This window comes from Pholcus phalangioides, unplaced genomic scaffold (genome assembly GCF_987345545.1).
Source record: "Pholcus phalangioides strain wild (caught in Gottingen) unplaced genomic scaffold, Ppha-v1.0 ptg000042l_1, whole genome shotgun sequence".
Classification (NCBI taxonomy): Eukaryota; Metazoa; Arthropoda; class Arachnida; order Araneae; family Pholcidae; genus Pholcus; species Pholcus phalangioides.
The window spans coordinates 17,690,441-17,716,652 of NW_028301628.1; the positions used below are offsets into that span (position 1 = coordinate 17,690,441).

General features: G+C 37.8%; 3 protein-coding genes across 8 annotated transcripts in view; 1 reads left to right on the forward strand and 2 right to left on the reverse strand.

Annotated features, from left to right (window-relative positions):
* Positions 1 to 1,809: 1,809 nt before the first annotated feature.
* Positions 1,810 to 26,212, reverse strand: part of LOC149064563 (nephrin-like) — a 144,973-nt gene continuing 120,570 nt past the window's right edge. For all 6 annotated transcript variants that reach the window (XM_089255448.1, XM_089255447.1, XM_089255449.1 and 3 more), the window contains one exon: positions 1,810 to 2,615. The gene's annotated coding sequence lies outside the window, so the exon portion shown is untranslated. The remainder of the gene's footprint in view (positions 2,616 to 26,212) is intronic.
* On the reverse strand, positions 8,526 to 9,338 carry LOC149064564 (uncharacterized). The gene is made up of 2 exons (XM_089254608.1): positions 9,059 to 9,338; positions 8,526 to 8,920 (listed from the first exon to the last, which is right to left on the reverse strand). Exons 1-2 carry the CDS (start codon positions 9,336 to 9,338, stop codon positions 8,526 to 8,528), a joined length of 675 nt encoding a protein of 224 aa, XP_089110734.1.
* On the forward strand, positions 17,361 to 18,098 carry LOC149064565 (uncharacterized). Its single transcript, XM_089254609.1, has one exon. It carries the CDS (start codon positions 17,361 to 17,363, stop codon positions 18,096 to 18,098), a length of 738 nt encoding a protein of 245 aa, XP_089110735.1.

A 26,212-nucleotide genomic window follows, 5' to 3' on the forward strand; every position in this document is an offset into this window, starting at 1 on the left:
AAAAATCAAATGCGGCGCTAGCAGAGCTATTAAATCTGCTCCGAAGAATCTAAAACCCTTCCTTTCATGTCGCCTTCAAACTTTTCGATAGTCTTGTCCGACTATTATGTACTATGTTACGCTGGCCCTTTCCCAAACCGATGCTCTTGAAAAAGTTCAAACATTTTTTTCTTAGAAAGATCCTCAAGGCTAATGAAAATGGATAACGACAGGCTTCCTAAAATATTTTTTTCTTTACTCTGCCACCTGTCAGATCACGAAAATAGGGTCAATACCTTGAGATCCTCTTTCAACACACTTGGGCGACCAGATACTTGGAATTTGCCTCAACGGTCCCTTGTGCCGTCGGTCTTCGAGTCCGTTATGCGCACCTTTATTGATCACTCGATCCATGAGGATAGGCTGAATCTGCTCGCATTAATGCGCTACCATTTTCGATTATAATATTCTAATCCAACCTTATTTACTATATGATATTCCTTTATGCTTTCGTAGAAACCTTGCTAGATTAAGAATCTCCCCTTTTGTGCTCTATACATCCAAAGGTCTCGAAACCTGAAGACCCGTGTTTATTCTGTAATTCCATACCTGGTGTCTTTATTTGAACCCAAATGTCCACTCTAATCGCTACATACAACTTTTAACGTTTTTCAACTTTTAAATATAAATATATACGCGAAAACTTTTGGGGACTCTTTTTGGACCCTTCTCGAGAATTCTGTGGCGACATCTTCTGCTACATCGAAAATATTATGAAAATAATCACGTTCATCGAAGTCCACAATTAATCTCCCTCCCCCCCCCCCTCCACAATGTTGTGCCGGTCATTACATGTGATGTTATTTCTATTTATTTTTTTTCTGATATGATATTCCCCTTTTTGTTTAAATCAATATGATTATTCACTCGATCATTTAATATTTTCCCATTTTGTGTAATGCAATATTTTTTTTGTTTTTTTATATTTATGTATGTGGTTTCCCCAGTCCCCACCCCCTATAGCTTTGTCCCTCCCGCCTCAATAATTCATTTATTTTGTTATGATCGCGATTAATTTTTTCTATGCGTGTGTTTTATTTCTGTTCTGTGTTGTTTTCCTTCTTGTTGCCATTCTTGATTGGCACTACAGTGCATATCGATAAAATACTTACTTACTCAGTGGCTTCTGTTTGAGAAATGCTAGATAAAATATATTTTTGACACAGCGAGAGTGAACGATGAACTTATCGTGTATATTATACGAGAGTTTCCGATTTGAATGGTAATTTTCGAAAGGGTGCTTTCACAAAAGTGACTCATTAGGCGAAGTAGGGGACAATTGGGATTTCCAAAAAGTGGTCCGGTAAGCGGAGCGACGTGTTACTCGGGTGACGCACTAACGAGGTTTGACTATATAAATTTGGTGGTGCCTAATGATAATTGATGAGAGAGAGATGCTAACTCTTCATATATCACATCGAGAGGTAGCATCTTTAAATCTTAGTAAACTAACACTTTACGTGAATATTTTTTCTCGGTACGCAGAGTATCGTTATATCGAGTTATCACTGTATATAAAATGAATAAATTGCTTCGTAATACGAGTATTAAATTATACAAATGATTTTCTGAATCGAATTACACCCGTAAAGTGATCTATCATTCTACTTGTGAATGCTAATTCTGTTTTTGTTTTGATATTTTTCAAATTGTTCGCTGCACGTGTGATAAAATCTGCATGTATCCATTTCTGACAAATGAGATGAGATGAGAATAGAATTACGACAAGATTCAGTTAAAAAATAGAAACTCGGCTTTATGAATAAATATATCTCATTGAGTTTTATTAACAAAAAGAAAAAACAAATTATTTTAGGTATACATACGAACTAACAGGATATTCTTCGTCCGAAACATATACGAGATAATTTCCATATTTATAATTGATAACAATTATGGTATAACAGCCACAAAGTTTATTCTTGATGCTCGAAATGCTGAAAACACGGTCTAACGCTGCTTTCTTTTTTTGTGGTGGATAAAGACGGCGCTCGCCGTACGAAGCTTGAAGTTTGTAAAAAGTGTCGGTGGCTTTGAGCAACGAGATGAGGAGGATATATTATATCGCAATAGAAAATTTTCTCTTTCCTTCTCCCCATGGATAGAGCGAGTATCAATCATCATAGAAACAAAAAGCATCGAAATCTGTGCCAATTCGTTCGATATTCCATCATTTCGGAATATTTATTATATATTAGACTTATGACTGCCCGCTCGCTTTTCGGGTCGGATTGCTTTGCAAACCGAAGACATCGTTTCCTATTTCGTGTGGCTCTATATCTCAAATGACGGTGACGATCACGGCGTAAAGACCCTGAAGAAAGACTAAAAAAATTGCGCCGGAAATATTTCACAACGATCAGTGTTCGATAAACATAGTATATATATATGTATATCATAAAAATAAACAAAACAAAGAATTTCTTCGTGTCTCAAATACAAGCGAACACACGACGAGACAGTCGTATCGTAGGATGATCGCTCGAACGTAACGGCGATGAAGACCGAATAACGACGGACGACGAAACCACCGGCGGCAATCTTCGAATGACTTCTCTTCCTTCCGTTCCATCGACCTAAAATAAAGACACAAGAAATCGCTTCATATACAGTTCTATGGCAATTCCACCACACAAACGTAATTTTTTTTAGCAGGATAAGCGAATCATTCAAATGTGGTTGTATTAACAATAATAAAAATGAATGAAATGCATGCGAATTATTCAATAAATCTTCAAGCAATAATTTCGAGAGGGGGCGGTTTTGCCTCTGCTTACTTTCGATGACGAGGGGGAGAAGTTCGAATGTTGATCACGTAAGCAATTAGATGCAAATATATGAAAATGGGAAATTATTTTATTAAAATCAAAATTGAATCGAATTCGACATCAGTCGACTGGGAATATATACGAGGTATATCGTCTTTCATTTCCAAGAAACTTAATGCGCACCTCATAGAACCAAAGATATGCAATGATAAAATATTTCTTGTTAAAATGGAGTTCGCTAGGGCTCAGATCAATTTTTAATAGAACCAAATTAACACCCTTTTCATCGAAAAAAATGCAACCATCGCTTCGACCAGATCAAATGTCTGTTTTTTTATAGATCAGTAATTTTCACTCTGATACAGCGCAGGCCACATTCGACATTTTAGCTAGATTCGACATTTAACCACTATGTTATACTAAACAGATATGCTATTAAAAAGCTCGGCAGACCATGCGTTGAAAACCTCTGCTCTAGATCAACCATTGTGTGTGCGTGTGTGTGTGTTTTTTTTTGCCGCTCTTCTGAGGGTCCTCGTGTACACGCACTATCAATAAAGAATCACAAAAGTTAAATTTTGAATGTGCTGGCAAGAATTTTAATAAAGTACGATGCTAATTGATGTTTGTTCTGTTCTCACAAAACATACCGAGGCCTTTGAACCAGATTTATTAATCGCTATCAGTCTAACGTTGAATGGTACTCGGAGCATATACGAGTAAGTCAGTATTACTGAATATGAAAATAGCGAAGGGTATTTTGATCAAGAAAAGCAGCCTTGTCAAGTTATTGAACAATTGAATCCTCCCGTTACTACAGAAACTGAAATAACAACCATCTAATGACTTGTAGACTTGATTCGTGTTTCAAGTTTTAAGACTTGATGCAAAAACATTTTGGTATAAAATTATCAATTTTACAGTGAGAGCAGAGCAACCAAACCAAATTTGCAGCACCCCTTTCTCTTTGCAACCGACAAAAATCCTAGTTACACCTCTAATTCGCAGAGTGAAGAAGAAAAATACGTGTTCTGCAATTGTGTGACTCTTTTTTGTTGCTTAATGAAGTGATGAGGAATTTTCAAAAACAAAAAAAAACGTTAAAGGTTGGGAGATTATCAAACGGCATCCACTTTTTTAAATTGCTTTTTCTTATGGCCCCATATCCTTAAACAATTTAAATACAAGTTATAAGCCGTAAAGTACACTAAGGTAAGTGGAATCTCATCTTTAGGCAGTATGGTCTTTAAATTTAAAATTCAATTCGCTTCTGGTGGAATTTTTCTTCAGCACTTACTTTATGTTTTAGTAAAAATGTACTTTAGTGCGGTAGCTGATCTTATAAGGTTACAAGGAGACTTCAAATGGAGAAGTTAGGTTTTTGATTCTGTTGTGTGTGTGCTCTTTACCTTTCAACCATGTCTAAACGTTCGATTCGATATAATATCGAAATTTCTCGGTGATCCTTTCTTATTATTTCACCCGACTATGATATTTCTTCAGGTAGAGTAGGAATTAAGAAGATCACATCCCCCTCCCCCGCTTTTTCCTGTGGTGGGGCAAATGGAACCCAATGAATATACGCTAGCGTAGTAACTACTTGCGTAGGATTTATCAACTGTGGTATGAAACTGAACAAAGGGATAAAGTTCCTGAATCAGCACTAGCTTCTTCTATAGACCTAAAAGATGAGTGCCGAGAAATAGAGGAGCAATATAACTCCATAGATATTGTTGAAAACCCCATTCCAGAAGCAAAGGTTGGTGACTGCATTCTTGCCAACCTCACAAATGAAAAGTCAGTAAAGATGTTTGTTGGGCAACTGATCGAAGTTAAGACTTGTCGGAAGCAAAATTTAGAAGATAAGGTACTACATTAACCTTTAAATGGCCCAGCATTCAAGACAAAAGTATGACTGGAAATGATGTTCTGTCATTTTCTTCACCCCTCGAGTTTGACAGTCTGGGAAAATTAACACACTACTCTTCTCATTGGTCTCATACGATTGTCAGTTAATATTTACGGGGGTGGGGGTATTATTTCATTGAGTTTTTTACATACCAAAGTTTTTAATTAACATTGTGAGTTTTCTGCATACTAAGGTTGTTAATTAGCTTTATATAATAATGGCATGTTTGGGCTTTTTATGGTTCAGATGAATGTTTTCCCCTTTATTTATATTTATGAATCATTTATGACCATCATTTTGCGAATGATTTTAAAGCACAACCAGCCATAGGTTCCCCTTGCCCCAATCATCGAGGCCAAGTGGACCCCTTCACCAACAAAAATATAATTAATCTTGAAAAAGAACACTGAAGAAACTCTGTTAAGTGCATCACTGGTACCATAAGTCTAAAGGCGACGGCAATGAGAAGATGTAAATTTCATTTTTAAAGACATGAACATTTTATTTACACACACGGACAAGTTATACGCGACATCCATTCTGTACGACGAAATACAATCAACTGATTAAAACGTTCGAAAAACTCTCTGGCGATCTGTTGCTAGGTTAAAATCCATCGCAAGGCGAAAAACGCTATAACGAGAAAACGTGACATCGCGACGTCACAGAGCATCGTTTATGATCGGTCACTACACACTCCCCCCTAGTGTCAACGAAATTTGTGGTCGAATATCTGTCGGGGAAGTGGACGTGACGACCGGAGCGAGTCACAGTTGCTGGTACTGCTTGTGCTGGCAACGCTGTACTGGATGGCTGTATGGGCACTTCTGAAGGTACCTTAAAGCTATTTCCAAGGAAAGCTGGAATCAAACGATCAATGGAGATCCTCTTGCTTGCCCCATTGATGCCAATGTCGAAAAATTTTTCTCTGCGATCTTTGACAGGAAACGGGCCTTGATATGTTGGTTGTAAGGCAGGATGTGGTGCGTCGTTGCGTACGAAGACATGCGACGCGGATTGCAGATCACTAGGAATATACGTCGGCGTGTATCCGTGAGTTGTTGTAGGCACGGGCTTCATTGAACGCATTAGCTTTTGGATTTGATGGACGAAATCGGATTGTATAACGTCTGGTGTTTTGGAAAAATACTCGCCGGGCAACTGTTAATGGAGTTCCGTAGAGGATTTCTGCGGAAGAGCATCCCAGGTTTTCTTTCACTGCTGCTCTTAGACCCAGTAGGGTGAATGGAAGAGCATCAACCCAAGCAGGATTCGATTGAATACGGCATCTCAGGGCAGTTTTCAGCGATCGGTGTTGTCTCTCGATCAGCCCATTTGCTTGTGGATGATAAGCAGTCGTTTTATGATGTTGGAATCCTAGATATCTGCTCAAGCTTTGGAAAAGCTGGCTCTCGAACTGTCTGCCCTGGTAGGTGGTGATCCTGTGCGGTATGCCGGATCTTGAAAACCAAGTGGCAATTAATGTTTTGGCGACTGTTTCGGCAGTTTGGTCTGGCATTGGAGAGGCTTCGATCCACCTGGAGAATCTGTCTATCATCGTTAAGAGGTACCGAGAACCTTGGCATAATGGTAATGGACCAACTATGTCAAGATTGATATGCTGAAATCGGTTGTTAGGTACCTTGAATTCAGCCAGCGCGGATCGAGTGTGTCGATGAACTTTAGAGCGTTGGCATGGAATACATGCTCTAGTCCACTCACGACAGTCAGATCTAATTGAAGGCCAAACAAATCTGTCGCTCAGCAGTTTTGATGTTGCTCGGATGCCAGGATGTGATAAGCAATGCAATGATTCAAACGCTCGTCGTCGCTGAGAAATTGGTACAAAAGGCCTTATTTTGCCGTTTGACACATCACACCAAATTTCGGCTGTTGCGTCAGGAAGGCTGAGTTTCTTCAGTTGTAAAGATGATTCACTAGAATTTAAGATGGTTTTGAGATCGTTGTCATTCTCTTGGTCAGCTGCGAGTTGCACATAATCTAAAGGTGTGGGTACAGAAATGGTCGATATTCTAGAAAGAGTATCAGCTGGAATATTTTCGACACCTTTTATATGAAGAATTTCTGTTGTGAATTGGCTGATAAAGTTCAACTGTCGTAGCTGGCGAGATGAACACTTTTCTGGTTTCTGCCTGAACGCATACACCAACGGCTTATGGTCACTACAAATGCAGAACTGTCTTGCTTCTAGCATATACCTGAAGTGCTTGACAGCAGAATAAGCTGCAAGTAATTCTCTATCGTATGCAGAATAACTTCTTTGTGCGTTTGAAAGCTTCTTCGAGAAGAATGCAAGTGGTTGTAGCTGATTATCGTTAGATACTTGATGCAAGGCGGCACCTATAGCAAAATCACTGGCATCCACATGTAAAACTAATGGTGATGATGCTGAAGGATGGTGTAAAAGAGTGGCATTAGCGAGCTGAGTTTTGCATTTTTCGAATGCTTGTCTGGTCTCAAGAGTCCAAGGAATTGATGTCTTGTCATTCTTCTTGGTGCTGGACAAGAAGGAATGAAGTGGTGCTTGCACAGCTGCTGTAGATGGTAGAAATCGCATGTAAAGGTTCAAAGTTCCCAGAAATCTTCGCAGCTGCTTGATGTTTTCTGGAAGAGGAAATTCTTGGATTGCACGAACTCTGTCTGGAAGAGGCTTCGAGCCGTGTTCATTGACCAAATAGCCCAGGAAGGAAATTTCTGGTACATTGAACACGCATTTAGATGTGTTGATTGTCAGTCCGTACTTATCGAGTCTTTCAAACACTTCTCTAAGGTGCTTGTGATGTTGCTCTGCGTCATGGCTGGCGATGAGCACGTCATCAAGATACGAGAAACAGAAGTCGAGATTACGTAGCACCTCGTGGATGAAGCGTTGGAACGTTTGTGCAGCGTTTGAGAGTCCGAACGGCATGACTACGAATTCAAACAAACCAAAGGGAGTTATGATTGCTGTCTTGGGAATGTCGTCGGGATTTACAGGAATATGATAAATGCTTTGACCAGATCTATTTTAGAGAAAATTTTACATCCATGCAGATTCTGCGCAAAGTCCTGTATATGTGGCACTGGGTAGTTATCCGGCACAGTAATTCGATTCAGACTTCGATAATCACCAGTTGGTCTCCACTCATTCGGTCCTTTTGAAACCATGTGCAATGGGGAAGCCCAGTTTGATTTGGATGGACGACATATACCTTGGTCCAACATCATCTGGAATTCGGTCTTGGCAATCTTGAGTTGAGCTGGGTGCAATCTGCGTGGCTTTGCGAAAACAGGAGGACCTTTAGTTTCTATGTAGTGCAAGGTATTATGGGAAGCTTTTCTCGAAAACGGACGAGGTCTCGTTAATTCGGGAAATTCCTTCAAAATTTCAGTTATAGCACCGTTTCCTGAGATTGTTTTAATCGTTGTCGAAGGTCCATTGTAAGTAAAACCTTTACACGTGAGAGAAGTGAGCGGATCTATAAGTCGCTTGTTTTTGATATCGATGATGAGTCCGTAATGAGCAAGGAAATCCGATCCGATAATTGGTCTCTCAACGTCAGCGAGGGTGAAATGCCATTTGTAATTCCGCCGTAAGTTCAAGTCCAATTCCAGGAGTTTCAAACCGTAGGTAGATATACGGGAACTATTTGCAGCGAAAAGCTCAAAAGTTGTCGGTTTGCCGTTGCCTTCGTAAGGTAAAATTGATATATCAGCTCCAGAGTCAATTAAAAACTTCATGCCGCTTTTCCTTTCCATAATGAACAAACGGCTATGGTGAAGACTGCTATCGCCGCCACCGCATGCCGTTACTGCGGGGGGCTTGGACCGTTTCCCTGAATATTCTGAGCGTTGTAAGCGCAGGGGGACTTGCATCTGGAAGCTTTATCTCCGAACCTGCTATGATAATAACACACTTTAGGGTTTTCATCGGAGTCTCGATATCGCGAGCGATTCCTAGAACCAGAATAACGTCGGTCTCGACTAGAGTTTCGATAGCGGTTCCGGCTATTCCTCGGATATTTGCCCAACTGCTCAACTCTTTTAGTCAGCTCCGAGATTTGCAGTTTAAGGTCTCTTATTTCCGAGCAAGACAAGGCTTCTGCTACATGACCGTAATTGGGTTCGGTGAGCTCAGCTACTCGATCAGCTAACTCGGCTAGCTTGTCCAGTTCTTCGCTGCTGGCAGCTAACACTGTATACTCTTTGGTAGCCGTTGAAGCCACAAATTTTTGAGGAAAGTCTCATCGCTGATTCGCCCTGTCGAAAGCTCGCGCATTTTACGTAGCAACGTACTAGGCTTCTGATCACCTAGGGATAGGTCTTCTAACAATATCTTGACCTCTTTCGCGGCTGAATGAATCTTTCGCGAGAAGTCTCTCCTTGAGTTTCGAGAACGGATCCGATGCGGGAGGATCGAAAACAATGTCACTTACCGTTGACAAGATCTCCACATCTAGGCAGTTGACTAGGTAGTTATACTTGGTTCCTTCGGCAGTAACATGGTTGATCTTGAAGGCAGCATCGAGCTGGACGAAAAAAAGTTTGATCCTGTCCTTCGAGAATGTCGGCAATTTCGCGTGGACAGGTTGAATTCGATCGCTCTCTTGCTGTTCAGCCATGGTGGTAAGTTCTTGGCAGGTTCAGGATCACGTCCGGGTCACCAGTAAAGGCGACGGCAATGAGAAGATGTAAATTTCATTTTTAAAGACATGAACATTTTATTTACACACACGGACAAGTTATACGCGACATCCATTCTGTACGACGAAATACAATCAACTGATTAAAACGTTCGAAAAACTCTCTGGCTATCCGTTGCTAGGTTACCATCCATCGCAAGGCGAAAAACGCTATAACGAGAAAACGTGACATCGTGACGTCACAGAGCATCGTTTATGATCGGTCACTACAAGTGGAGTTGCGCCTTAGACTTCAAACAGGCCGGTAACGTTTGTCAGAGCTCCGTGCCACGAGAAACTTCAAGTCTGGTAGCCGACCCCAAATGTTGTAGGCTCGGTAGCCTTACCCGAGTGGCCAGCGCAACGGCCGTAGGGAATACTGTTGTGTAATTTCATCAAATTTCTTCTTTCTGTTTTTGTGTTTTGGAACGCTATCATATTCGTGCCGTTGTGAATTTTTTTTTTTTCAAGAGGAGGGCACCCAGGATAGTCCCAACTCTTGTGTGTCTCCTGTTCTAATCTTGTGATCAGCCGGCTTCAGGATGTATTTTTAATTAATTGTTTGAGAAGTGTAGTGTTTCTGTGTATTCATTTTGGATTTATGCGGGAGCCGTAATTTGTAAGTACTTTGACATTCGACATTATATAACTTTTTAATTTGCGTGACAACCCTTCAATTGTTTGTGATGGAACTGTCGGCCGATCCTTATTGAACAGTTTTAAACTTTTGTGGATCAAATCGGTTCATAAATGTGAAAGTTATTAAGGTTCTACCAAAGCATACTCTCTGTGGCCACCTTAGTATTGATTAAGGCAGAAAACTTTGAACAATTAAATTTATTCCTTCTGCTTGAATTTTATAATTTTTAATGCATATATATGTTTTGGCCGAGTATTTAAAATGGTCATATGTCTGAGTCACGTTCGGTTCCCGAGATAAAAGCTTGATTAGTTTAAAACTGCAAAACCAATTAGTGGTAATGACATGTTTTCTAATGAACATTTGGTGAACTTGTTTACATAATATTTTCGCTGATTTTTTGTACTATTTTTTGATATATTTGTTTTGTTGCGGCCCTGGTTGTTTGTGCATATTTTCAACTGGTTTTTCTCATTGATTGTTTTAATTGTATTTTTGTCTCGCCATTTTGCTTCTCCAGACCTATAAAAAAGAATATATATATATATGTAGGTGTATATATGTTGATGTTTCGATATACTTATCCTAATACTTAGAACAGGAAGTGATAGACTGGCATATTATATATACCTTCATATCTCGGAGCTAAAAATAGTATAACGGTTTTTTGTGAACGTCTTTTGAGCTGTCAGATACAAAACCTCATAAATAGTGCGCTACATTTTCAGTACCTTTGTGGGTGCTTTCCCAACTGTCAAACTCAGAAGTCGTAAACAGTAAACGTCTTTCCAGCTGTCCAGATGTCCTTCCAGCTCCGTTTTATACATAACCACCTGCCTCATACATGTGCTGTATATATTTTTATATTTATTTATTCAAGTGTGTATATATTGTGAATTTTTCCATTTAGTGTTGGAAGTTGATTGGTCTTACCTAATTCTATAGTGATTGAGTATTGATTGATTTTTGGGAGACTTGATTTCTATTTATAGAATATTTTCTCGGAAGGGGGGGAAAAATAATAATATTGGAAGGTAAATATACTGCTAATTGTCATTGATTAGTACCCTAATTGCTTCTACTACTTGTGAACTGCACAAATCATAATGCTTAATGTTTTGCCTCACGAATTCATAGACACCAAACTCGATATTGTTCGACCGTTTTTACTGGCAGTTGGAGCGCTAATTTGTTCACCTGATCAAAATTCAATCTTGTAACTTGTAACCTTGTTTATATATTCTATTGGTGTATATCTTCTTGCACTTGAGTTTTGCGTGAAATCGCATAAATGTTTTCGTCTAAAATCCACTAATTGGATTTGCTAATCGGTAAGTGATTGGGGATATTTTACTCCAGAAATTACTTTCCGATTCGAGTCAAATTTGGTGGTGGTGGTGTTTTTTTTTTTTTTTTTTTTTTTTTTTAATAACAGTTGGCCGTTCTTGTCATATGCATTTGGAATTTCTGTGATTTTTCCTTAGGTATTTTTTGGCAACATTTTGCATCTTTTCACTTTTTGTATATTTTTTTTTTTTTACTATGATACATATATATGGACATATTTTCTCTCGTGGTACATTTTACATTGTTGCACTAATTCGCTTAAGTTTGGAAATTTCTCTGCAACCTCTAACAATATACGATATTCAGTGCTAATTTGGTGTTTCTTGCAAATATTTCCATTGAACTTTTTCATGATGGATGACAATACTCCAAAGACGTCCTCGCGATTCCAGAAATTGGAGAACACAGTGCATCAAATGAAAACTCGACTAAAATATAGACTGAGAAACTACGTCAAGTCAAGGGTGCTTAATGACTCACTCAAGGTATTCAGCCCGGTTCATCAGAACTTAACAGAGGATGAGGATGACACAATAGACATCACCAAATCATCTTTTGACTCCACCAAATCGAGTATGTTGGACAATTCAGACCCTTCGACTGATGCTGACATCAGTTTCACATCGATGAATCCACGACAAAAACTTCTTGTATCAACAGATGAGGTATGCAGGACGGATAAAATCAAGTCTCCTGAACTTGAGATTGGTCTACCAATATCAGAAGAACCAACCGTTAGCGCTGAGGATGGAGAAGCTGGTACATCAGAAATCCAGGAGATCATCCATGACACGTTATCCCAACTCTCGGCTAAGACAACGGACACAACGACAGAGTCCCTGAAACAATGCAACATCCTTGAGGGAATTAAACAGGACGGAAGACCCAACAATATGGCCACGGAATCTTCAAACACCCTAGAATCAGTATCATCCAATATCTCTAGGTCCAAGTTCTTCTTGGTATCACCGATGGGCAATTCAACCCCCGTGACTACAATAATGGATTCCCAGGATAATGATGACTTGACCGCAAAAGACCAGAACACCATGGAAAATACTTTTACGAGACAAAATTTTGGAAACGCAGTTAATGAGTTTCTTTCACGTAATAGCAACATCTGCAGGCAATCTCAGGAGAAAGAAGCACCGAATCCTGTAGATTCACCAAATACTTCCTCGAAAGGAAACAAAAAAGGGCAGAAAAAGACGAGGAAATCAAAAAATAAGGTAGATAAATTCCTCGACATCCCGTACTCAACGACGAACAAAGAACATCTTGATGGCAATAGTACCAAAGGAGCAAAAACTACTTAACTGGATAAGAACGGCCAACTGGAAATAACAGGAATCTCTGGAGAGTTGAATCCTGCGGTTGTACCGGAAAAATTGATCCTTCCTGACGATGGTGCGTCAGCAACAATAGAAAGATCGTCAATCTCCAATGAACGATCAATTATTCGAAATGAAATCCTAGAAGAAAGTGTGAACTTAACTCCAATACAAAATAATTCCTGTAATTACAGCAATAAAAATTGTGGACATAACTGCTCTTCAAACAGTCCCGCACAGGATGCACAAAGAGTTTTAAAGAATACAGAACAAATTGCATCAACATCCAAGAATACGAATATAATAGATATTTTCTCACCAAGGAAATTTATAAATGGTGTCTTCAACATCCAGGATATTTTCCAAGAGCTAACACAAATAATTAGATATTCCACAGGAGAGGGAAAAAATTTTAAATTCGGAATACCTACGCTCCAAAGAAAAAAGGCCGAAAAACTCCTGGAAATTATCAACATATGGGCAATCGGCACCCACAATGAGGAAGTAGAAGATATATATCTGTATATCGACACAGGATATTGTCGAAACTTCAGTTCAAGAAAGATCTCAACATAAAGACATTCAACTTGAACGAAATGGAAACAAAAAGAGTTTTCAAAAAACAGATAAATCCACTCAGACTGGAGAAGTAATAGAGCGGACCCTACAAGATATCCTGGAAGAACAAAGAATTTTCGAAGAACCTCTTCCTCAACGGTCTTTTCAACAGAGGAGTAATCGAACGGGAAATAATTCTGAAAAAAGTAAAAGAAGCAGCCAGAGTAACTGTCTCAAAGAAATTGTACATCCACAACTAGGGAACACCAATCAAGAATTCATAATCCCACCACCACATGAATTCTCATCCGAATCTGATCCTCTAACTGACTCGGACGAAGTTTATGCTGATCCAACGGGAGAAATTCAACAACGAGAAATTAATCAGGATAAACAGAGAACTTCTATTCAGGAAAAAATGTTCCATATGGCTGGATATGACCAAACCACCCACAACTATGAGGGGACCGCAACAGAAGAAGGTTGGAGAGTGGTCCAACGCAACAAGAAGAATAACAAATATTTTAACTGGAGACAACTTCAATCGCATCGAAAACAAAGGATGCAAATGGAGAATAATCAGCGATTAACAGACAGAAAATCCTATGCCCTCAAACAAACTGGAAAAAATTGGAAGAATAATTCAACACCGAGGGCTAGAACTTTTTTCCAACGGAAGAAGGAGCTGGTCGAATATAAAACTACACGTAGGAATGAACAACAGAATAAAAGCTCTTCCCCTCTAAGAAGGTGCACCTTCAATACTTCTTCAACAAGACCACAGTACCCGGCAGTAGGTTCAACTCAACATCGTAATTCAGGCAAAGTCAACACTGGAAATATTGAAATAATCGCAAATAAGATGAAAAAAGTCAGATTCTCAGATCCGCTGACCTCCTTTGCCGAAGTCGTCAGGAATGGTGAAATGGTGCAAGAGACATCCGGAAGGATCTTATCACAGAACTGGCATATTCATACTTGGTTCTTCTCTCCAACCAAGGGGAACAACAGAGTAATTTACGACGATCTTCTTTCACAAATACATTACTCTAATATTATCAAAGCTGACGCAAAGCAACATATCACGGCCAAACTTACAAGCAAGGGTATCTCAATCTCCGGGAAATCTTCAACCATCAGTTCTCAAGTTATCAAGGAAATACACAACAACTTCAAACTTAAATTCAACATCTTCATTGCTTAATTTCAATACCCGATACCTTGTTTTCCTTCATGGCACCAAATCTAAAACTTCTACAATTTAACAGTAATAGATGCAGGAACGCAATGGCGCTTCTCCCACTGAGAGCAACTAAACACTCGTGGGATATTTTGCTGCTTCAAGAACCTCTTTTCGGCAATGGAAGACTTCGTGAACTCCCAACCAGCTGGCCTCGGTGGATGTCAAAGAATAATAAAGCTGCAATTGTCATTGCCAATAAAAAAATAATTGGAGCAACATTCGCGATAATGACAAATTGCGTAGCCATCAGAATTTCTACCGACAGAGGTGAGATTATACTAGTCTCAGCCTATTCGTCTCCGTACTCGAAAATCGAATTAACCATTCAAGAACTTAACCTGATCTATAGCAAGGCCGGAGATCTCCCAGTTCTCATTTCTGCTGATATGAATGCACACCACAGCAGCTGGGGTTATAAAGACACAAACACTAGGGGCTGGATGCTCTTGGATTTTTCTAGAGCTAATCATTTAATTTTTCATAATGATGGCACAACAACTTATGACCACTATGGTGCTACTGGTGCCCCCGATGTGACGTTGTGTAACTGTGTTCCCCCATTGGACCATATAACCTGGAAGGCAAGAAACGAGGACGTCGCACATAGTCCTCATTGCTACATTGAGATCACCGTCCAAGATCATCCTGTTCTTTGCAGCACAATTAAATACTCCAACTCTAAAAGAAGAATACACAAATTCTTAAAAATGCTTGAAGATAATATGCAAGTTCACCTACAGGAAATAAAATCTATTTCCTCGGTCCAACAGCTTGAAGACCATACTAATAATCCTTTTGAATCTATAGAAAATAAAGGTCACACGTACCTGTTGGTCTCTAAGCAAAAGAAGCACTACTTCGACGATTGGTGGACGAAGGAATTGGAGATGGCGAGGAGGATATCCAGGGCAAGCAAACGAAAATATTTAGCTGCCAATACTACTAACAAGGAGACTTTGCGAGTTATCTTCCACCGTAACAGAGCCATATATTCTCGACTTATCCGTCAAACAAAGCGGAAATCGTGGAGGGAAATTTGTAGCGCAGCCACAGACCCATATGACACTTTTTACAAAGCAACTGTTAAACAGTCGTCACTCTCACCCCAAATTTTCTTCCAGAAAAATATTGAAGGGAACATTTCAGTCAAGGAACAAGCCAAGCGCCAACTCGAAGAATTCTTCCCATCAAATTCTGATTCTTCTCCTGTACAGGTCTGCGCCGCGTCATCATCTCTATGCCCAGACAACAAAAAGATCAAATTTTCGGAATTGTGGCATATCGCCTCGCATCTAAATAAGAAAAAGGCCCCAGGAATTGATGCCATCAACAATGTGGTCATGCAAGCACTCCTGAAAAAATTTCCTGATGTCTTTTTTTCTCTCTTCAATAAATGCCTGGATCTCGGCCACTTTCCTCTTCATTTCAAAATAAGTAACGTCTTATTCTTTTTGAAAAGGATAGAGACCCTACGTAAACCAAATCCTTCAGACCAATCCACCTTCTGTCCACTTTTGGAAAGCTGTTCGAGAAAGTCGTATGCCAAAGAGTCTCCTACTTTCTGGATAAACACGATGTTTTCAGCCCTTTACAGTATGGTTTTCGCCACGGGAAATCTGCTGAACATGCGCTACTGGCAATCACCAACGAAATACAGAGACAGAAAAAGAAAAAACATAATGTCATAATTATCACAATTGACATCCAGGGTGCATTCGACAACATCAGTCACGATATTCTTGTTTCTAAATTAATGAACTTGCCAATCCCTTCAAATCTTGCTAGATTTCTTTTCAGCCTTCTACAAGAAAGGATGGTCCAAATGAACACTTCTCAAGGACCGGTTCGCCATAAGATGACAAGGGGATGTCTTCAGGGCTCTTGCTCAGGTCCCCTTCTTTGGAATCTGTTCATAAATGACATTCTTTCCATCTCCTGGCCTAATAATGTTTGGGTCCAGGCCTACGCTGACGACATCACAGTTATGGTCTCGGGCCCGACAGTGGAAAGGACGGGTAACTTAGCATCCTCGATCCTCAACACAATAAATCATTGGCTTGGGGAACATAAGCTGGAGATGGCAATGGAGAAAACTAGATTCATGTGGATCTCCCCGAAACGACCTCCGTCCATTAGACTTGGCGAACAATTCATCAAGAGAAGTTCAAACATCAAGATTCTTAGAGTCGTTTTTGATGACAAATGTAATTGGTACGAACACATATCGGAAATCTCATTAAGGATCAATGCACTTCTCCCTCGATTCCGGTGCTCCACTGGCAAGAACTGGGGCATCAGTGTTAGAATGCGCAGAATATTATATTTGACTGTCGCACAGCGGATAATAGCATATGGTGCCACTGCATGGGGAGGTAAACTTACGGAGGAGCAAGGTAGAAGACTTGATTCCATCCAGAGAGGTTGCCTATTATATATTCTGAAAGCATACTCCACCTCACCCACAAATGCCTTACAGGTTCTAGCCGGCTTACCCCCACTGCGCTTGGTCATTGGTTTTGAAGCCAAAAAGGGTCTACTACTCAGAAACAAACAAAATATCGAGCTTCAGGATGGCACCAACATCAGTTTTTCCCAGCTCCAGACCAAGACAACAGGTTGGACTCATCACCCAGCGGATTATCCACAAGAAGAACAGATCTCCACTGCACCTGCAAAAATAGGGCAGGAGAATACCGACTTTAACATCTTCACGGAGTTCAAAATCAGAAAACGGCGTGGCTGCAGCCTTCATCATACTTAAAGGAGGTATGGAAATCTACAAATGGTCATGTAAATTAAATGACTCAAATACTGTGTTCCAATCGGAGCTTTTTGCAATTCATATGGCCGTCCAAAAGGCTCTAGAATGTAAAAAACCAGTGAGTATATACACTGACTCTCTGTCATCCATATTTGCCATCAAAAACCCATTATCTCAACATCGTACGGCCCGACAAATCCGTGAAGTTCTATGTGACAATCCACATATTAAAATTGCTTGGGTGAAAGCCCATGAGGGCACATATGGTAATGAACGGGCCGATCAACTGGCCAAATCAGCGACGACCAGAGCTTCACCAGATTTCACGATATTTCTCCCCGTGTCATGGGCAACCAACATTCTTCATGAAGAAATGATGACCAAATGGCAGCATCGATGGTCTAACGAGAGAAAGACTGGTCGCAAAATTTTCGCTCTGCTCCCCACCGTTAACTGCAAGCTTAGGAAATGGACTAGGGAAATGATCCTCTTCTTTTCCGAACACGGTCCATTTCCCGCCTACCTTGCCAGGTTCCACAAGAGAACAGAAAAGTGCAAATGCGGGGAGGAGGGCATATCGTACCATTACGCGACCACTTGCCCTTTGACCGCGAATCTACACATCCGGGTCCAGGCAAATGATGTTCAATCGTGGATGACTTCAGTGCTCAATACCTCTGGTCTCCACGATCAAATTAAAATGCTCATCAATCAACTTGAAAATAATCAAGACTCTTTCATCCATCCTAGACCAGTGACTGGTATTGTAGAGGATCATGATGTAGGTGATTCTTGCTCAGACTCCGATTACGAACCATAAACTTTTCATTCTTTCATCGAACAACGAGGTTTCACATGAATTCCCATTGTCAACTCTTAGTGAAATTAGGACAATGATGTTCTTCAGATTTCCGTTGCCTTTTTTATACTTTTTCACATATTTATGTAGCTTTGTAATCTTTTCTATGTATTTGCATTTACTCACATGTATCCATATATATATTTGTAAGCTCTACGATCTACGAGGTAGGGCCTCCAAAAAATGGCTCGGGGGATCCATGATGTTCAGCCACCTCGTTGGGCAATTTGCCTGTTGTGGCGTTGTATTTGTATTTGTATTTGTACTGTAGTGAACCATGAATTACCACAACGCTGGTTTTGTTCTGGAATGCATTTTGTACTGTGATGTTTTGTGAGACTATTTTGTGTCTAGTCTCTCGAATTCCCACTGCTCTGTAATCCTGGATATTCATCGGATGGACTGTGATGTTTCATGGGAATATTTTTCACCATATCACTGTATGTATATATTTTTTTTCTCTTCTGCCCCGCTCATTTAACAGAACTGCGATGTTTGTCATGTTCTTTCCTGACAATTTCCACTTGATGTTAAGCACTTGCTGTCATTTCTGTTCAGTGCTTCCATGTGCCATGTATGCATGATTTCTTTCAGGTGGCAAGGGAGCTGAAGCGAGTGATTGGCAACCGAGATCCCACGGGTCCATCTGCGGATGGATTGGTGGGGACGGAGTGCGGTGTTGGCATGGAAGGGCGCGGGCTGCCAGAGGGGGACGGACGTTAGTAGTGTACGCAGCGGTTTGGCGTAATTTTTCGGCACGCTCCATCTCCGGGGACCCTCCGTCCTTTCACTTTCCCTACTCTTCGTGGGGGGGGGGGATTTTCTTTGTGATGCTGCTTTTCTTTTACTTCCGTTACACTTTCCACTAGTGTACAAATTATGCTGCTTAGCTCTGGGGCTATGCCAATTTCCGCCGCTAGATGGCGCCACCGGAAATGTTTTCTATTTTTCGCGCGTTTTTGACCGACTTCCTTTTTTAGCCGGACTTCGAACCGGATTACCTGTCGACCGTATTTATTTTCAAAATGGCGGTTGGTCTTATTTATTTGGAAAAAAACTATTTTAGTGTCCGATCGGGATTCGAACCCATGACAACCGATAGAGTATATCGTTCTCCAGGCTAGTGTGTTAACCACTGAACCAAACAGACTTGCTAGACGAATGCCTTATGAAATAAGTATATAAAAATAATAAAACGTAGAACGTTTAAGGAAGTGTATTAAAGAACGTCGCTCCTAATTTTGATGTGCCTATGATCGACGATCGTCCACGGAGTTATTGGTGAAAAGTGCGCATATTGTGAACCATATCTACTGTTTTTCAATTATTTTCCACGAACCATTTTTATTTAAATACATTTTTAAAAATTTTCTCAAGATGGTCGATCACGTGACCCACGTTGATGACGATACTAGATGGCAGCACTACCGATATTTAACTTCCGTGAAAATTATTCACTATGTCGTTATATAAAAAAATTTATGAAATGTCGTCCCGATTTTCTCTTTGGACATGAAGCTGTATTAGAAATGAATTTAAAAGAGAAAAAATTAAGTCGCCAAATTACGGCGAAAATGTCAATTTTGGCACCAAACTCTCTAGCTGTTTTCAAATCTCAAGTTTGAAAAGATATAGTTCGTTTGTGGTTGATGATGATGCTAATTAACCACTAGTGTTCAAATTATGCTGCTTCGAGAAGAGCCTTTTTATTAAAAAAATATCCAAGTTAATCAAACATGATTAAAAAAAAACGCTCACTTTCCAAGCGTTATTATTTTTACCCATCGTCTTTGGATCTTTAAGAGATTAGATACCAAAAATATGCACAAAAAAAAACCACACACAAGTTTTCATTGTCAACATTTCTATATTTCCTTCCATAACGAAACGAGATTTGTAACTACACCCTTAGAAAGCTTATTCTTTAGACATCACTTCTTATACCACATAAATAAGAAAGATATTGTGTCTTCCCGCACTTTATTATTTTATTTCTATTTTAGTTTTTCATTATGTCACTTTATTCATGGCTTTTATTTTATTCACTTCAAACACTTAAAAATTTATTTATTTCACTTTATCAAACTTATTCTATATTTAATTATTCAAACTTTTATTCAAAAATTTTTAATATTTTCTTTATTTTATTATCTTTTTCATTTCGTTTATTTTTAATCATTCAAAATTTTATTTTTTAATGTTTCATCGTTTATCTATTTGATTTTATTATCTTTGTGTGAACATTTTATTTTCATTGATATTATTTTTTAAATTTAAACCTACTTTTAGTTTTTCATTATGTCACTTTATTCATGGCTTTTATTTTATTTTTTATTCACTTCAAACACTTAAAAATTTATTTATTTCACTTTATCCAATTATTCTCTATTTAATTATTCAAACTTATATTCGAAAATTTAATTTTTTCTTTATTTTATCTATTTGATTTTATTATCTTAGTGTCATAATTTTATTTTCAGTGCTAGCTTATTTTTTCATTTTTAGTTTATTTTTATATTACATTCACAACCACTTAAAAATTATTTATTTCACTTGTTTTAGTTCACTTTATTTCCATTGATATATATATATTTTTTTTAATTCAAGCCTTTCCAACTTATTCTATATTTAATTATTCAAACTTTTATTCAAAAATTTTAATTTTTATTTATTTTATCTATTTGATTTTTATTATCTTAGTGTCATCATATTATTTTCATTTCGTTTATTTTTCAATCATTCAAAATTTTTTTTTTAATGTTTCATCGTTTATCTATTTGATTTTTATTATCTTTGTGTCAACATTTTATTTTCTTTATGTTTTTATCGTTACTATCCATCTATATATCGTTTTTTCATTATCTTCGTTATTTTATTTTTATTTACTTAAAAGTGTTTATTTTGTCGTTTGAAGATTTTACATTTCTTAAATAATATATTTTTTAAATTAAAATGTCATGTGAATAAATTTCACGCGTAGTTCAAAAAATGAGACAGACTACAAGTTTATACAGTTCAAATATTTATTCATATCAAGATATCGATAGCATGCTCGATAAGTTTATACATTTGTCTGGAATTTAAATTAATTCCTTTTATCGTCGGTGTGTTATTGACAAAAACACGAATGTCATAAATTGTATTACATTTCGTGAAAAAAACACCATCACCAAGAGGTTGGGAACGAGAACAGTTTCCTCTAAATTTGAAGCTGGGGTCGTCGTACACATTCAACGCAAACACATTAACGTGATAATCACGGACACAACGATGATCCCGATCAAGGCTTTCCCGGTCTCTTCACGGCTAAAAAATTTTCTCTGGGCCGTCACAGCGCTATCCTTTGATACGTCTTGCATAACTCTGCACGTATCACGATCTCCACTGGAAGTGACAAATGCTAGCGGGATTTCAGCAATTAATATGCTTCAGTATGAAAAATCGACGTGGTCTTTCTAGTGTTAAATTATATTTACGTTGAATTGGGTGTGAAAACCGTGTCTCTGACATGTCTCAATGAATAAAATTTTCATAACTTAAGAAAATATTCATTTCCTGGCGTTTTATGAAATATGAATGTTTCTTACATTTCTGCTGAAAATATTTCTAATGTTTATCAATCCGGAAGGTTACTTCGGCTTACGTACTATGAAATATTATATCTGTATGTTTATTCGAGTTTTTTTTTTCATGAATTTTATGTTCCTTAGCAGACATTGTTATAACGAGAGGCATGTTTTTTCGAATAGTGATGAGAATAACAAAAGGCTAAAAATAAACTACGGTATCCGATATGATGGGTGTCAACTAAAGAGTGGACACGACATTTTAACTTTTATTCTTTCTCGCACCATTTTTCTCAGAAGCATGTGTGTATTCAATAAAATAATAATACTTTTATAAAAAAAGGGGGGTAAATAACACGAAAAAATGTTAAAACTCATAAAAATGATAGAAATGTTAAAATTCATAAAAATGATAGGAATGTTAAAACTCATAAAAATGATAGAAATGTTAAAATTCATAAAAATGATAGAAATGTTAAAACTCATAAAAATGATAGAAATGTTAAAACTTATAAAAATGATTCCAAAAAAAAATCCACAAGGAATTTTTAGCCAGCAAGACTTCAAAATGAAAGTCCTTTTTTACTGTTTCTAAATCGCATGTTATATCGTGACTTAGAACGTGACCTACGTGAGTGACACTTAGAATGACCAACTGAACATTATTCCTCCCTAACTATTCAGTGTGAATCCATTGTTTCTTTCATAAAAGTTCTCACAGTGAATGCTTTCCAAAAACAGTTTTTGGTTTCCAGTCCTTAATTCCGACATATTCAATTTCTCGAGATGAACGAATTCTCAGCGGTTTTCTCTCATTCAATTTACTATCTTTTACTAATTTTAACAAACTCTTATTTCAAATGAAATTAAATTTATTCTTTTTATACATACAAAAAAAAAAAAAAAAAAAAAATTGAAGGGTATTTATGAGAAACATAACCGAGACAAATGCCTGTACCGACGATTAAAAAATTACATTGCAATTAAGGGATAAATAAAATATTTATAAAATAAACAAAATAATAATAAAAAAATACGTATATAGCTTTCATGTCAACGACTTGGTACTTATAGCGGCTTACCCTCCTTACGATAAAAAACATATTTTCCCCCCTTGACATTATTTTTTCCCTGTTGAAATCGATTCAGTAAAAATACGAGTGATTTTTTAAAAATGTTACTACATACACCACACACTACATAGTGTTAAATACCTAGATAAAAAACACAAAATAACACTAAAGACCATTTTTAGAGAAAGGTAATAAAAATTTATTCATAAAAAAAGGGGGGTATATACATGGGGGAAGAGCGACTGATATACGGCAAGATAAAAAAAAAAACAATAAACAGATTAAAAAAAAGAAAAAAAGGAAGCAAGCTTTCTCTCCGACCGAGGGAAGCAGCCGTCATGACCAGGGTAGTAGTTCTACAGCGATACAAGAAAAAATAATATCAGGTTAGCAGGCGACGCTTGTGTATTTAAGTTTAATATTTTTAAAACAGATATATTAACAGCTGAAAGACAGGGCCGTAATAACCCATTTTCTGACCGAAAATCTCATATGCATGAGAAGACTACTCAATTTTAAAAATGTATATTGATTTACATTCTATATAGGTGAAATCAATATTAAAATATATACATACATATATATATATATATATATACTATTACGAGTGAAAAACTCGATAAACAATCGTTTTAAAAAAATTTTGAAACAATACGTCATACAAATTCAGTCAAAGCTTCTACTGTTTTAATTTAAGAAGACGTTCGATTTTTTTTTTTTTTCAAAGCTTATTGAGAGCGTTCTGATAAGACTAAAATTTAAAGCCGTTATTTCTGTGTATGATATATTTTAAAATAGTTCTATTTCAAGAAAAGATATAATTAACAATTAAAAAAAAAACTTAATAATATGACTCACCATGCTTTCATAGGCTGATTTCATACAGCGTCCTATACTTCACACCCAGGGCTGATGCTATCCAGGATTTATACAAATAAACCTCATCCAAAGGGCAGCTCCCCGTCGATGTGATGACCACAGCTCATCGATGTTGCCAGACGCCAGGGTTCACCGGTCTCGATATTCATAACCTTCTTTTTCAGCAGGGTGGCCTTTGGACAGCCGAATCTCTCAATGTTAAGGGCCGGTATCCCTAAACCGTTTAAGAGCTGTGCCTCACAGGTACCTCCTTTATAACCCACTAGTGTCTTTTCAGATGTTTTTTCCGTGTCATAGATACGGAGAATCTCGGAGGGCACCTGCTGAAAATGGAGTAAGTGACCACTGTCATACTCCCAAGGCCTAGGAAAGTAACTAAGCCCGTGTATGTTTTTTTTATGAAGTTGTTGGAAGGCGTTGATAGTTCATGAGGCGAAAACGAACCAGTTAAATTAACCAGCTTGTGGTAGTCGACGGGTCGATGCATACTGACAACGCCGAATTCGCGAATAATAAATTTTTTTTTAACACTGAACCCTTCCAGGTCCAACAATAAACATATGTTTTCCATGGCGATAATAGTACCGCTGATAAAGCGGTAGCGGTACTATTGATACTCATTATCCGAGTATCTATTTTCTGATGAATGTTGAGAGCGCCGAGAACCCCACTGTCGGAACCCCTTTAATGTGTTATCTATTAATTCGTGCCGCCGTCTATACTGTAAAATCGAACTCATAATCAGTACTAGTTCTGTACGGACATTACCTCTCTAGCTCTCTCTCTAACTTTTTTTTTTTCGCCATGGAAAACATATGTTTATTGTTGGACCTGGAAGGGTTCAGTGTTAAAAAAAAATTTATTATTCGCGAATTCGGCGTTGTCAGTATGCATCGACCCGTCGACTACCACAAGCTGGTTAATTTAACTGGTTCGTTTTCGCCTCATGAACTATCAACGCCTTCCAACAACTTCATAAAAAAAACATACACGGGCTTAGTTACTTTCCTAGGCCTTGGGAGTATGACAGTGGTCACTTACTCCATTTTCAGCAGGTGCCCTCCGAGATTCTCCGTATCTATGACACGGAAAAAACATCTGAAAAGACACTAGTGGGTTATAAAGGAGGTACCTGTGAGGCACAGCTCTTAAACGGTTTAGGGATACCGGCCCTTAACATTGAGAGATTCGGCTGTCCAAAGGCCACCCTGCTGAAAAAGAAGGTTATGAATATCGAGACCGGTGAACCCTGGCGTCTGGCAACATCGATGAGCTGTGGTCATCACATCGACGGGGAGCTGCCCTTTGGATGAGGTTTATTTGTATAAATCCTGGATAGCATCAGCCCTGGGTGTGAAGTATAGGACGCTGTATGAAATCAGCCTATGAAAGCATGGTGAGTCATATTATTAAGTTTTTTTTTTAATTGTTAATTATATCTTTTCTTGAAATAGTACTATTTTAAAATATATCATACACAGAAATAACGGCTTTAAATTTTAGTCTTATCAGAACGCTCTCAATAAGCTTTGAAAAAAAAAAAAAATCGAACGTCTTCTTAAATTAAAACAGTAGAAGCTTTGACTGAATTTGTATGACGTATTGTTTCAAAATTTTTTTAAAACGATTGTTTATCGAGTTTTTCACTCGTAATAGTATATATATATATATGTATGTATATATTTTAATATTGATTTCACCTATATAGAATGTAAATCAATATACATTTTTAAAATTGAGTAGTCTTCTCATGCATATGAGATTTTCGGTCAGAAAATGGGTTATTACGGCCCTGTCTTTCAGCTGTTAATATATCTGTTTTAAAAATATTAAACTTAAATACACAAGCGTCGCCTGCTAACCTGATATTATTTTTTCTTGTATCGCTGTAGAACTACTACCCTGGTCATGACGGCTGCTTCCCTCGGTCGGAGAGAAAGCTTGCTTCCTTTTTTTCTTTTTTTTAATCTGTTTATTGTTTTTTTTTTATCTTGCCGTATATCAGTCGCTCTTCCCCCATGTATATACCCCCCTTTTTTTATGAATAAATTTTTATTACCTTTCTCTAAAAATGGTCTTTAGTGTTATTTTGTGTTTTTTATCTAGGTATTTGACACTATGTAGTGTGTGGTGTATGTAGTAACATTTTTAAAAAATCACTCGTATTTTTACTGAATCGATTTCAACAGGGAAAAAATAATGTCAAGGGGGGAAAATATGTTTTTTATCGTAAGGAGGGTAAGCCGCTATAAGTACCAAGTCGTTGACATGAAAGCTATATACGTATTTTTTTATTATTATTTTGTTTATTTTATAAATATTTTATTTATCCCTTAATTGCAATGTAATTTTTTAATCGTCGGTACAGGCATTTGTCTCGGTTATGTTTCTCATAAATACCCTTCAATTTTTTTTTTTTTTTTTTTTTTGTATGTATAAAAAGAATAAATTTAATTTCATTTGAAATAAGAGTTTGTTAAAATTAGTAAAAGATAGTAAATTGAATGAGAGAAAACCGCTGAGAATTCGTTCATCTCGAGAAATTGAATATGTCGGA

Coding starts and splice junctions, on each gene's coding strand:
- LOC149064564 (XM_089254608.1), bottom strand. CDS start 9,338: ATGGCTGAACAGCAAGAGAGCGATCGAATTCAACCTGTCCACGCGAAA. Junction 8,921..9,058: donor TTCATTCAGCCGCGAAAGAG/GTCAAGATATTG, acceptor CGGCTACCAAAG/AGTATACAGTGTTAGCTGCC.
- LOC149064565 (XM_089254609.1), top strand. CDS start 17,361: ATGGCCGTCCAAAAGGCTCTAGAATGTAAAAAACCAGTGAGTATATAC.